The sequence below is a fragment of the Lactuca serriola genome, chromosome 6 (assembly GCF_051521515.1).
Source record: "Lactuca serriola cultivar US96UC23 chromosome 6, Lser_US96UC23_V15, whole genome shotgun sequence".
NCBI classification, from domain to species: Eukaryota; Viridiplantae; Streptophyta; class Magnoliopsida; order Asterales; family Asteraceae; genus Lactuca; species Lactuca serriola.
In genome coordinates this window covers 66,122,210-66,134,394 of record NC_136413.1, presented here as the reverse complement: position 1 = coordinate 66,134,394, position 12,185 = coordinate 66,122,210, and the positions used below count along the sequence as shown (strand labels likewise).

Sequence of the window (12,185 nt, the reverse complement as noted above, 5' to 3'; positions counted from 1 at the left end):
CCAAAATTTTTAAAATTTTAAAATTTCAAATATTATACCAAAATGTTCATATTTTCGTATTTCCAAATTTCCAAATTACAATTTTTCTTATTTTCTAATTTTGAAGTACTTGTTTTTTTAATATATATTAATATTTAATTAATTTTAATATTTTATTAATAATCTATGGTCCCTGATTAATCCTCGATTAATCTCTGCCAAGACCGATTAATCCCTTAACACCAGTCAACCGTCGAACTACCGTCAAATGATTTTTACAACTTTGCTATTTATTAATCTTATAATAAACAAATAAATTAACCTTTCTCTCCAAAAAGTCACTCTGTCAATTATTAGGTTTGAGGGCAACCCAGCAATACTTTGCTTTTACTTCAAGTATATATCAATTTAGTTATTGGCTTAAACACCTAATCCAATAATATATATATATATATATATATATATATATATATATATATATATATATATATATATATATATATATATGGAGAGAGAGAGAGAGAGAGACATCAACATTTTACAACGAGCCTCGGTAAGTATCAGAGAATTTTGCCTTAAATTTAGGAGTTTTGAAATCAGAAAGAAGATAGACATTCTTGAAAAGGTTTGTCATCTATTATCATATTCATTATACCTAATACTTTACATATATAAATATTAGTATTATATGAAATTTAAATTAATGAAAACTGAAAACAAAAAAAAAACAAAAACAAAGAAAAAAACAAAAAAAAATGACAAATAGATATAATTTATTTAAAAAATATCACAAAATGACATGTGTCAAACCTTGTGAGAAAGTGACATGTAGCAAAAAAGATCTTGATTTATTAGAGTAGATATATGAAACTATTATGTTAAATTATAACTAAATAATTAGTATGTTTTCTTGATTGTGTAAAATAAATTAACATATTGTTATTTTCTTATTTAAAATATACAATATCATAATTATATTATCAACAATACTCATCGTACATACTGATATTTAGCAAAATGCATTAAAAATGAATCAATAATGCTAGATTACTTCTTACTAGACTTTAAATCATACTTAATCTATTTCCTGGATCTCTTTGACAATCTCACTAGTTCCCTCGATGCCACGAGGGGCGATCTTAGAGAGTGTCGATGTTTGCTGTTGTGGAATAATCTCAGTGGAGTTCATTTGAGTAACTATGTGTGGGATTGGACTATCATGAGGTGTTTGGGATTGTCTTCTTCTATTCTGTTTCACCTCCTGGTGCCATTGCTTAATCATTTCCCTCGTTTGATCTTGTAGCACTGCACTTTTAAACCTTGAACCCATCTGTGAATTAGAATTATTATTCTACCGATCAATTGGAATTTTATCATATATTAGCTACTAAGTAAAAAGGTATAAACAAAAACTTTATTCAATGGTTACTAAAATAGAATAAGAACCTGAGTCACAAGAGCATAAAGGGGAAGAGTAATGTAGCTACAAATAACTTGAACAATCACCCTAGAGACAACAATGTCAAAAACATATTTTAGTTTTGGTGCAATATTGGATTTGTTTAAACTTTGGTGGCAAAATCTCACACTCTTAAATTTTGAAGACCAAAGTGGTTAGATATAATTCTTGAGGGTAGTGAATGGTACTTTGTGTAACTTACGCTAACAAAATCCTTGCGACTACTATAGATTTTGTTTCATGGAAGCATGAGTCTATCCCATACTGTAACTGCAAAATGATGATACAAGTGTAAAATTATATAACAATAACAACAAGGAGTTATTATATAATCTTTAGACCATAGTTATTTAGATTAAACAAAAAATAGTTGTATGTTATATATAATATAACTTCTTTACAAGTTACAACACATATCATATGTATGTTGTTAAGATTGTATTCTGTGTGTTATCATTTAAAGTTCATGGAAAACAAATTTACCGTAACCCATATGATAAAAGCAACCTCAAATACATTCTGCAATATAGATTTATAGGAAACATATATATAATGAGATCAAACTTGTAATAATCATGATTATTGATACAAGAGATTAAATTATTACCATAAAAAGTGTGTAGTGCAAGAGAGTTAGGACAAATTGAGGTTTACTAAACCAGAAGAGATTGTCATTAGGTGTAACCAAAGGGGCTCCTATGATCACTTTGTTTTGCTCCTTTAACTGTAACGCCATTCTTGCCACGATCACTTGTAATTTGGTTCCAACGACCAAAACTATCTATCATGTTAAAAAAACCATAAAGACTAATCATTAATTAGTTGGGATAAAAAAAGAAATCAAATAAGGAAACAATAGACTCTAAGATGGGTGGTGCATAAGGTAAAACTTACAATGAGTGGAAGGAAAGATACCCATAGATACATATGCCAACCTAATTTGCATGTTCGTATAGTATTATTAGTTTCGTGAATTAGAGTTCTAATGAGACTAATTATGATTGAGAGGGTGTTTAGCTAAGCTTATTAAAAATGATAATCACTTTTTAACTTATAGCTTATTAGCTTATAATGGTGTCAAAATAGAGTTTAAAAAAAATGTTTGGATTAGTTTATCCAATGTCAAAACATTATAAGTTGATAAGTTTTTTTTAGTGTTTGGCAAAATGACCAAAAAATGTTTCCTAGAGATGTTGGACGACTATAAGTTATAAAGAGTTTGATAAATTATGTGTTAGTAACTTATCAAAAATGACTTATCTCTGGTTCCATACCATTATAAACTGCTATTGAAAAACAGTCTATCCAAAGATTCATTTTAACTTTTACTGATATGAAACCGATAATAAATTAAAAAAAAAGAGTAAATTACACGAATGGTCCCTGTGGTTTAGGGTAATTTGCGCGTTTGCTCCCTAACTTTTCTTTTTAACTGGGACCGTCCCTACTGTTTACTTTTATTGCGTGCTTGGTCCCTATCACCCTAAAAAGGACTATTTTGCCCTTAATATTAATTTTTAATTATTTTATTTATTATATAAATTTATATTATTAATTTATTAAAATAATTATTTAACAAATTAAATCCATTACTACCCCAAGTCTCTTTCTCACGTCCTCTTCACCTCCAGCACCATCTCTGTCACTCTACCGGATCTCTGGCACTCTTACCGGAGCCACCATCACCTTTTACTCCGGCGACTCCATGGTTCCTTAGGTCTGATGACCGCCAACACACCTTTGCGGAAATCCATATATCCTCACAACCTCACCTTCTTGCTCGTTGTTTTCATCAACAACCATCAGTACCAAACCTTTCTTCTTCATCCTCCTTTATTTTTTTTTCTCTCTTTCTTCGAGTTTTTGAAATCGTTTTTGCCGAATTCTGGATTTAATTTTACCTCCTCTATCATTTTTCCTCACCCTCCTTCATTCCCCTCGTTTCCTATAAAATTCAAAACCCTAGCCAACTTTAATCTTCAAAATCAAGCATCGGTGTTCCTTCTCTGTGATTCAAGAACCCTCACATTCCTCCACCGCTGTTTCCCTTCCACCACTTTATATCCCCTCCCTCTCCTTCGACATTGATAAAGAAATCAATTTATGCCCAACACCCGTCAATTTTAAAGGTGAGAAATCGATTTCGGATTTATCCTGTTGAGCTAGTGTGATAGGTATCTAATTCCTCCAATGATATGTATCTAATCAGATTAGTTCTTCGTTTGTAAGATCCTCTTGTGTGCTTACACTTTTCTTTCTGTCAAATTCAGTTGGTTTGGATGGATCTAGTACCTAAATGTGATCAGATTTTGTCGTTTTTTTTATATGAAATCTGATTCAAATACATTTGGGTTTAGATTGAATTTTGGGAGAGCAAACATGGTCGCTTTTTGATTGATTTCTGGTTTTTAGGTTTTAATAATGACTTTGAGGATTAAATTTTTGATTTCATCAGGTTCTAGATTAATTTTCGAGAGAATATGGGAGATTAGCCAGAACGGTGGTAGTCGTCGGTGGTGGATTGGGAGTGACCAATGATGATGGTCGGAGGTGACGAGGTTGGTGGTGGAGGTGATCTTGTAGATGGGCAATAACTTTGAGGGTGTGGAGTAGTAAGAGACTTATTTTGTTAAATAATATTTGAATAAATTAATAATATAAATAATTATATAATAAATAAAATAACTAAAAATTAATATTAAGGGCAAAATAGTCTTTTTAATGATGGCAAGGACCAAACGCACAATAAAAGTAAACAGTAGGGATGGTCCGAGTTAAAAAGAAAAGTTTGAGACCAAACGCACAAGTTAGCTTAAACCATAGGGACCATTCGTGTAATTTACTCAAAAAAAAACTCATTTTTTAAGCTTTAGCCAAACACCCTGTAACAAAATATGTTAGAGGTTTATGCGTACCATGAACGTCGATTAACATGAATATCACGAGCAAAAACCGCATGAGAGGACTGTCAAGATGGTGAAAAAGTTAATTATGTTAAAGAAAAACAATAATTATGCACTTTTTCATTTTCTTTAAACTTAAATGCATAGCATTTTTCTTGAAAGTCAATAAAAATAGTCATAAAGAAAGAAAGTGATACGTATGAAAATTACTGCAGTTTAGAATTAATGACTTAAATACATATTTGAAAAGTAGTGAATTTCAATTTTTCAATACTCGAAGGACTTTGATGTGATTTACAAAGTATATGGAATAGGGGTTTGTTATGCAAGTCAGATAAATTGTAGGGGTTATTATTGGACAACTTACCTTATGCCAACTACAAGTTTAAAGTCGTCTTCCAATGAACGTTGTATGTACTTGAGGAAGTTGAAAGAGCTGCTTCTTGATAAATGAGCCTACCATTTGTATATTTAAATAAATAAATCTCGATCTTTTATATATAAAAAGGTGGTATCTATACACATACTCACCGAAATAAATCCATGACGCAAAGTGAAATAGTCAACTTTAGCTACCGAATGAAAGAATTGCCGAAAGAAACATTTCTGTTTCAATGTACGCAAAACGTTTATCATTAATTATCTTGAAACATGACATACTTTAGATATGCCATCATTTGGTTAAACTTACAATCCATAATAGAATTGGCGTGTCAACTGGATCATTCATATGCCTTTGTCCAAATGTCGTTTGTCTAGTGAATCTAAACCGGTGAGGATCTATGTCAAAATTAAACATGACATGTAGTTACTGTTTGATGACATACATTAATAATTATGCAACTCATTTTTGTTTAGGATTCAAAATTATTATATTTTCATATAAGATAAAAAGGACACACTAATTACTAAAGTGACAATGACATGATCCCAATGGATAATTTTGATAATAATTTTAAAAATATTAAAAAAGCATATCAAACTACTACAAATATATTATGTATCAAACATTCATACGAATGTGTGTATGCAAGGGAGAGAGTGAGAGACCCAGGTCTACCCCAAAATTCTAAAAAAAAAAAAAAAAACAAAAAAAGTTGCATATATATATATATATATATATATATATATATATATATATATATATATATATATATATATATATATATTCAAATGTTTCTCTCATCCATTGTGTGCTACAATACACCAATAAGAATTAAGTAAAAATTAAATACATATTAAATGATATCGATACTTATAATTCCTTTTTATGGAAACTAGTTAAATTCGTCATTAATGTCAACAATAATATTTTTTCAGGATGAATTTATATCTAGAATAAAGATAGTGTATTCTTGTAGAATGAGAATGTATTATAATAGAATACACTCTCGTTCTTCATATTCGATGTAAATTTATTGTATTTTAAGTATCTGATTCCTGAAGCAAAAAACAAATCATACATAAAAACTTAAATGCGAATTCATTCTGAAAGAATGTTATTGCTAACATTAATGAAAAATATAATTAGTTTCCATAAAAAGAGAATTATAATTATAGATATCATTTAATATACACTCAATTATGGAAATCATTTAATATCTTTCTTTATTTAATTAAATAATTATTTAATTTACTAAATTCCTATCAATGCATTATAGCACACAATAAATGTGAGAAACACATTAACCTAGCTCTCTATTGTGTGCATGTAAGATTGATTCTGAACCAATCATTTTAATTATTTTAAGAAACTAATTAATGCATATTAAATGTTGAAAATTTAATTAATACCCATTATATCTTCAATATGTAATATGCATTAATTACTTTCTTAAAATAACTAAAATTATTGGTCCAGAATCAATTCTACATGCACACAATAAATACTTAGAGCAAAATAACCTAACCCTATATATATATATATATATATATATATATATATATATATATATAGATATATATATGCATGTATAAAATACCATTAGCCACCATATATTCAGTTGTTTGAGTTTCTTTTTCCCAAGCTTTCCAACTCCTCATCTGTATAAAAAGTTTTCAGAGAATATAAATAACAACTTTAGGGGAAAGCTCGCTAATCGCAAATTTGGTATCACAAGTCTTTCAACATTGTTACTATCACTTCATAATATTAACATGACAAAACTTCATAAATGGTATCTATGGTATCCTCAAATCTAAAGTTTAGTCTGGTATCCTGAAATCTAAAGTTTAGTCCTTAAGTTTAAAAAATCTTACAGATGGTCCATCTAGTTTAAAAACTTTTAATCAATAGTCCATTACCTACCTAAAAAGACTTTTATACCCTTTTCATTTCTTTTTATTATTAGTTTGAATTAAAATTATTAAAGAAAACAAAAACAAAATAATTAATCTCTCTCTCTCTCTCTCTTCAATAGCCACCACATACATCTCTAGTGACAGGAGAAGCTCTTTTTATCCATCTTGATTAATCCTCCAGATTCTACTGTGGCTAACTAAAAACAACTATGTATAGGTATTTTGTGCAAAATTGACCCAAACCAACTTCCATAATCACTTATCTCATGAAACCCATTTCATATTACCCATAATCGCCTCTTTCTTACTATCTTATAAACAAATCACCAGTTACTCTTTAGAAAGCTGCATATATTTCATTTTTTTCTACTACTGATATTGTTGCTCTGTGAGTGGTGTGCATCTACACCTTCAAAACAATCTGTATAACATTTAATCGCATCCATAGGTTTTCAAATCCAACATCCATTTTTATCTAGTTGATGTGAATAGATCTAGGACCTGGTAGATTTGGTAGTTTGGCGAATGGAAATGGATTTCAATCCAGGAATCAAAGTAGTACCATAATACCTGATTAAAAAAGGCCCTAGATACTTGCTCCTGGTTCAACAATACATTTTCGATCTATAATCTCGTCAATAATGTGAATGCGTACCAGAATCTTCTCAACTTTAGAGTTTATAGGTGTATAACTTTAGAATCTTCTCAATAACCCCAGACTTTTGAAGATTTCAAATGTAAAAAATGAAGTCATGGAACAAACCATGTTGATTTCTTCTAAAAACCCACCCTGATTTGTACATTTGTGTTCATGTGTGTGTCGGTGGTTGTGTGTGAAACCTTCAACTCCCCTTCTTATTCATTTGTTCTAAAACCTGCAACTAGAACCCAACATTATTATTCTATTTTCTTCTTCGATTTTAAACTATAACACAGTGTACACAAACACCCTCATCTACGTGGGTATGTTCGACCGGGAAACAGCGACACACACCCACGTACACATTCAATGTCTGTCGATCATAAGTAGAGGGGATGAGCATAAGAGATCCTAAGAGAAATTAGATACAGTAGGTTTGTAAAGAGAATAAAAAGATACGAGAAAGAAAAGGTGTGACTAAAAGAGAGATGAGTAAATTACACGAATGGTCCCTATGGTTTAAGTTAATTTGCGAGTTTAGTCCCTAATATATTTTTTTAACTCAGAAGGTCCCTACTGCTTGTTTTTGTTACATGCTTGGTCCCTGTCTTACCTAAAAAAAACTATTATGCCATTGGTTTTTTAAAATATTTAAATAAACATACCCCAACCTTAACCCCCCTCACCATACCTTATCTATCCCACAATTTTTTCCTATTTAAATAATAATCTTTTTTAGGTAAGATAGGACAAATCGCGTAACAAAAAGAAATAGTAGGGACCAAGCGCGTAATAAAAACAAACAGTAAGGACTTTCCGAGTTAAAAAAAAATAATAAATTAGGGACCAAGCACGCAAATTACTCCAAACCATAGGGACCATTCGTGTAATTTAGTCAAGAGAGATCAAGAAGGGGAGCGCGTAGCAGTGGTGGCTGGAGGAGTGAGACAGTGATGTGGTGGTGTTATTGTGGTAATGGGGCAGCACAAGGAACCGAGGGTTTGATATGTCTTTCCCTCTCTGGGTCTGCAACTAGTTGCTTCAATCAATACAAATGTTCATATATATATATATATATATATATATATATATATATATATATATATATATATATATATATAGAGAGAGAGAGAGAGAGAGAGAGAGGGGGGGTGGGCCCAATGGATTGTTTACTTTGTTTTCCATTTAAAAAAAATAGAATTAGATAAAAGGAATTTTAAAAATAAATAGAAATGACATATACGTCTCTTTATGTGAGTGAGGGACTATTTGTTAAAAGTTTTGAAACCATCGGGACCATCTATTAGGCTTTTTAAACTTGCGGGCTAAACTTCAGATTTCGAGATACCACAAGGACCATTTATGAAGTTTGGTCTATTAACAACATATTTAGTACCTATACTTTTAAAAAATGAATAAACATATAGAAAGAATACCTTGGCTCTGCCCAATGCCATGGTTGCAACACTATACACTATTTGCATGATAGTCAAAGCACATATGAATGTGTTCAATTGGTTTATTGCCTCTTGTGATATAAATGATATCATCCCCTATGTCAAAATAGCATTGTTAGAACATGTTACACGAAAAAAGTATCTAACACATGTTTTATAAAATATTACATCATAAATAGTTAGTCAAATGAATTTGGTTATCTTATATGATTAAATTACCTTTGAAGCACAATAATCTGACGAGTTAAAAGTTGTAGTAGTTGAAGCTGGTGAGATCATATCTTCAAAGGTTAGTGGTTCAGATGTGGGAGGAGAAGCATAATAAAATTCATATGCTTGGATTGTTTTTGTTGTTTCTTGAGGGATTTTGTCACAAGGAAGCATGGAATATGCTACTTTGTTTGATATGCAAATTTTGGAGATTCCTCTTTGAGTGACTACCAGTAATAGTGACATCAATCCGAGGAGCGTCAAAACTACACCATGTACAAACACATGTTTGCTTTCGTAAATATGTTACAATTTTCAAATTAAAATTTACATAGCCCTCATACATATATCACAGATTCACAGTGAGGATGATATATTCATGGTGTGAAAGTTCCAATTCCATTTGATTAATGCCTCACGTGATACTCTAGAGGTATAGAGTCCCTACCCTTTTTCTAACCCGAATTAATTTTTGGGTTACAACAATTGACATATAACAACTTGATCATCTAAGAACATTATTAGCATAGTTTAATGGAAGAGGACCATTCAATTGATTAAAATCAAACACCATGGATGTTCAATGGATGGATATGTAGTTCAATGGTCACCAAAGTCTTCAATGGAAAAAAGCAAATCATTTTTAATCCATAAATAAATGTCATTAGCTACGCTTGTATATAAAAGATGTTTCTTTTTTTTAATATGTTCCACTAGGAAGAAAGAAAAATACGAGATAGTATCTTTACCTTCCTTGAGCTTCTCCACTGCCTCATATAAGGCAGTTTTCCTACGTTCCTTAAGCCACTGCATGACCATACAAAAACAGTCAACATACAAGTCCACAATTTAACTGTCATTTACATTATTATAAATAAATAAATAAATAAATAAATAAGTAACAAGATCGAAGACCAATTCTTTTAAGCAAGAATTGTCGGTGAATATGTAAACTTAAAAAGATAGAATAGATTCTAACCCGTGAGGTAGTACGGAATAAACGTTCGATCACAAGTCCAAGAAAGATGAACACAAAGCAAACTGTCGCTAATGCCCAGGTCGGTGTCTTTTCAAGTGGGTGGTTTGAAGCTGCTCCTTCGACCACCATTTTTGCCGGAAAACAGGAAGGTGGAAGATGACTTTCTGAAACATCATGAAAAAAATGAATTTATGGAAGAGTAGCAAGAGAAAAGAAAGACACGTTCAAACTTCAAAGTCGGAGTCAACCTGTCAATTTGTGTTTAATACTTGTGGGGATTTTAGCAATTAGGGTGATATCGAAGCCTTTGAAATTACAGGTTGAGATATCGTAAACAGATGGGAAAATTCGAACTTTTATTTAGTTTCGTATTGACTACGACAAAAGTAATATTCGGTTTTATTAATAGTACATCACCTTGCATTCATATGATATGATACACAACATATACAATTTGACATGATGTTACATTTCACAGTGTCAAAACCAATTATTCAACTAAGTAATGAGCACATACAATTTTTTGTTTGTATAAACAGTCGAAAAACATATTGATGAGCATCTTGTAATACTTTTCGACGTGTGAAATTGCAACTCCTCAATGAGCTGAAAAGTCCAACGACTTGGACAATGTGGGGACTTTTTCAAGAAGATAACATCAGTAAGTGAGGACCGATTTAAGTGTTACTTTTTTCTGAGAAATTTGTTAATTTATGATATGAATTATTATTATTATTATCATTTTTTTAACAGCATTTTATTAAAAAGTTGGCGCATTGCTAACAAAAACAACATAATTCTATTAGGCCATATGGTATATTAACCACGAGGTTGTTCGAGGTTGAGCTGGTCACGAACAACGGTCGTGCACACCGTCCCGTTGGTTCGTGGTAGCTCGTGCTCGTGGTCTTTCATGTTCCACACAACGGATGTAAACGCCCAATAAAAATCGAAGCCCCATTTGACCGTTGCTGCTAGCCGTTGAACAGCTACTTTGATTTAAAAATAAAAAAAAATAAAAAAAAAATTACCAACTTTATTTACCTATAAATTCAACACCTTAACTTCTTATTTTTTACACCATTTTTTTCTTTCTTTATACACAAACTACACACTACATCTTCACAACCAAAAACCATGGATCACAACCAAAACACCCCTCCAAACTATAGAAATCGCAAACCCGATAACGCTTTTGCGTTAGATACAACACCTCGCCAATTCCCGACTATGGAGTCACCTTAAGGCGGTTTTATCAATCTACTTCAAAGTGGTTCCCTTATCTAACAAACACCACTTTTCCAACAACAATATCAACCTTTTCCGGCTTTCCAATAACAACAAATGCAACAACAATACCAACAATTTCAACAATGCCAACAACTACAAAAACTCCAACAACAATCGTCACAACAACAACCACCACCAAGCTCACAACCACCACTTTCACCGGATTTTGTTGCGGAAACGCAACCTTCACCACCACCTCAACCAAAAAAGAAAAAAGGAAAAAAAAAAAAAAAAAACCCGACCCGATCCACTACCACCCAAGAAAGGGTCCCATGGACAAAAGAAGAAGAAGTAAAGTTAGCGAAGGCATGGGTGGCGGCTTCCGAAGATCCAATTGTAGGAGATAGTCAGCCTTACGGAAGTTTTTGAGAAAAAGTCTGAACCATTTTTTACGAGTTAATGGAAATTGAAACTCGAAATGCCGATCAAATTACATCGAAATAGCGAGATATTCAACTAAAATGCACCGAGTTTGGAGGAATCTACAACAACATCCTAAACATACGCAAAAGCGGCTCGAACGATTTTGATGTTTTCAAGGCGGCCATGGACCAATTTGAAAAAACAACGCCAACACGCAAAACTTTTCCGTATATGAAACTGTGGCTGAAATTGAAAGACGCCCCAAAATGGAAAGAGCAAACAGAAGGAACTTCCCAATCTTCTGGTTCAAAGTATTCGAGAAACCCCGATGGAACTTCTCAACAATCGGACGGCCGAACACACATCGACATCAACGACGATTCGATAGATCTTGAAAACGACCAACCTCTTCGTCGGCCCGTTGGAAGAAATAAAGCAAAAAAAAAAAAAAAAGCGGTGTCAACATCTTCGAATTCTAGTGTTATGGATATGTTTGGCGATAAATTTGATCGATATGTGCAACTTCAAGAAACGAAGGCCGAGGTGATGACTCAGATGGAACAAAAAATGATCGAAGCACAATCATCATTTCAAGAGGCACAAG

The 12,185-nt window shown here is 31.9% G+C and overlaps 1 protein-coding gene across 3 annotated transcripts; it reads right to left on the bottom strand.

Annotated features, from left to right (window-relative positions):
* Nucleotides 1-930: 930 nt before the first annotated feature.
* On the bottom strand, nt 931-10,267 carry LOC145058851 (MLO-like protein 3). 3 transcript variants are annotated; one of them, XM_079006728.1, is made up of 16 exons: nt 10,177-10,267; nt 9,929-10,092; nt 9,699-9,756; nt 8,959-9,215; nt 8,719-8,835; nt 6,324-6,384; nt 5,033-5,121; nt 4,873-4,947; nt 4,709-4,797; nt 4,354-4,403; nt 2,333-2,373; nt 2,046-2,219; nt 1,922-1,957; nt 1,641-1,708; nt 1,426-1,486; nt 931-1,309 (listed from the first exon to the last, which is right to left on the bottom strand). In XM_079006728.1, the coding sequence occupies exons 2-16, from the start codon at nt 10,055-10,057 to the stop codon at nt 1,055-1,057; spliced, it is 1,560 nt and encodes a 519-aa protein (XP_078862854.1). In that variant the 5' UTR covers nt 10,058-10,092; nt 10,177-10,267; the 3' UTR covers nt 931-1,054. The 3 variants fall into 3 exon arrangements, with proteins under 3 accessions (XP_078862854.1, XP_078862853.1, XP_078862852.1); XM_079006727.1 differs by having other exon boundaries at nt 932-1,309; nt 8,959-9,005; nt 10,177-10,260; XM_079006726.1 differs by lacking the exons at nt 1,426-1,486; nt 1,641-1,708 and having other exon boundaries at nt 932-1,309; nt 10,177-10,260.
* Nucleotides 10,268-12,185: the final 1,918 nt, after the last annotated feature.

Coding starts and splice junctions, on each gene's coding strand:
- LOC145058851 (XM_079006728.1), bottom strand. CDS start 10,057: ATGGTGGTCGAAGGAGCAGCTTCAAACCACCCACTTGAAAAGACACCG. Junction 4,404..4,708: donor AAACTTGTAGTTGGCATAAG/GTAAGTTGTCCA, acceptor CCATCTTGACAG/TCCTCTCATGCGGTTTTTGC. Junction 1,958..2,045: donor TGCACTACACACTTTTTATG/GTAATAATTTAA, acceptor TCTATATTGCAG/AATGTATTTGAGGTTGCTTT.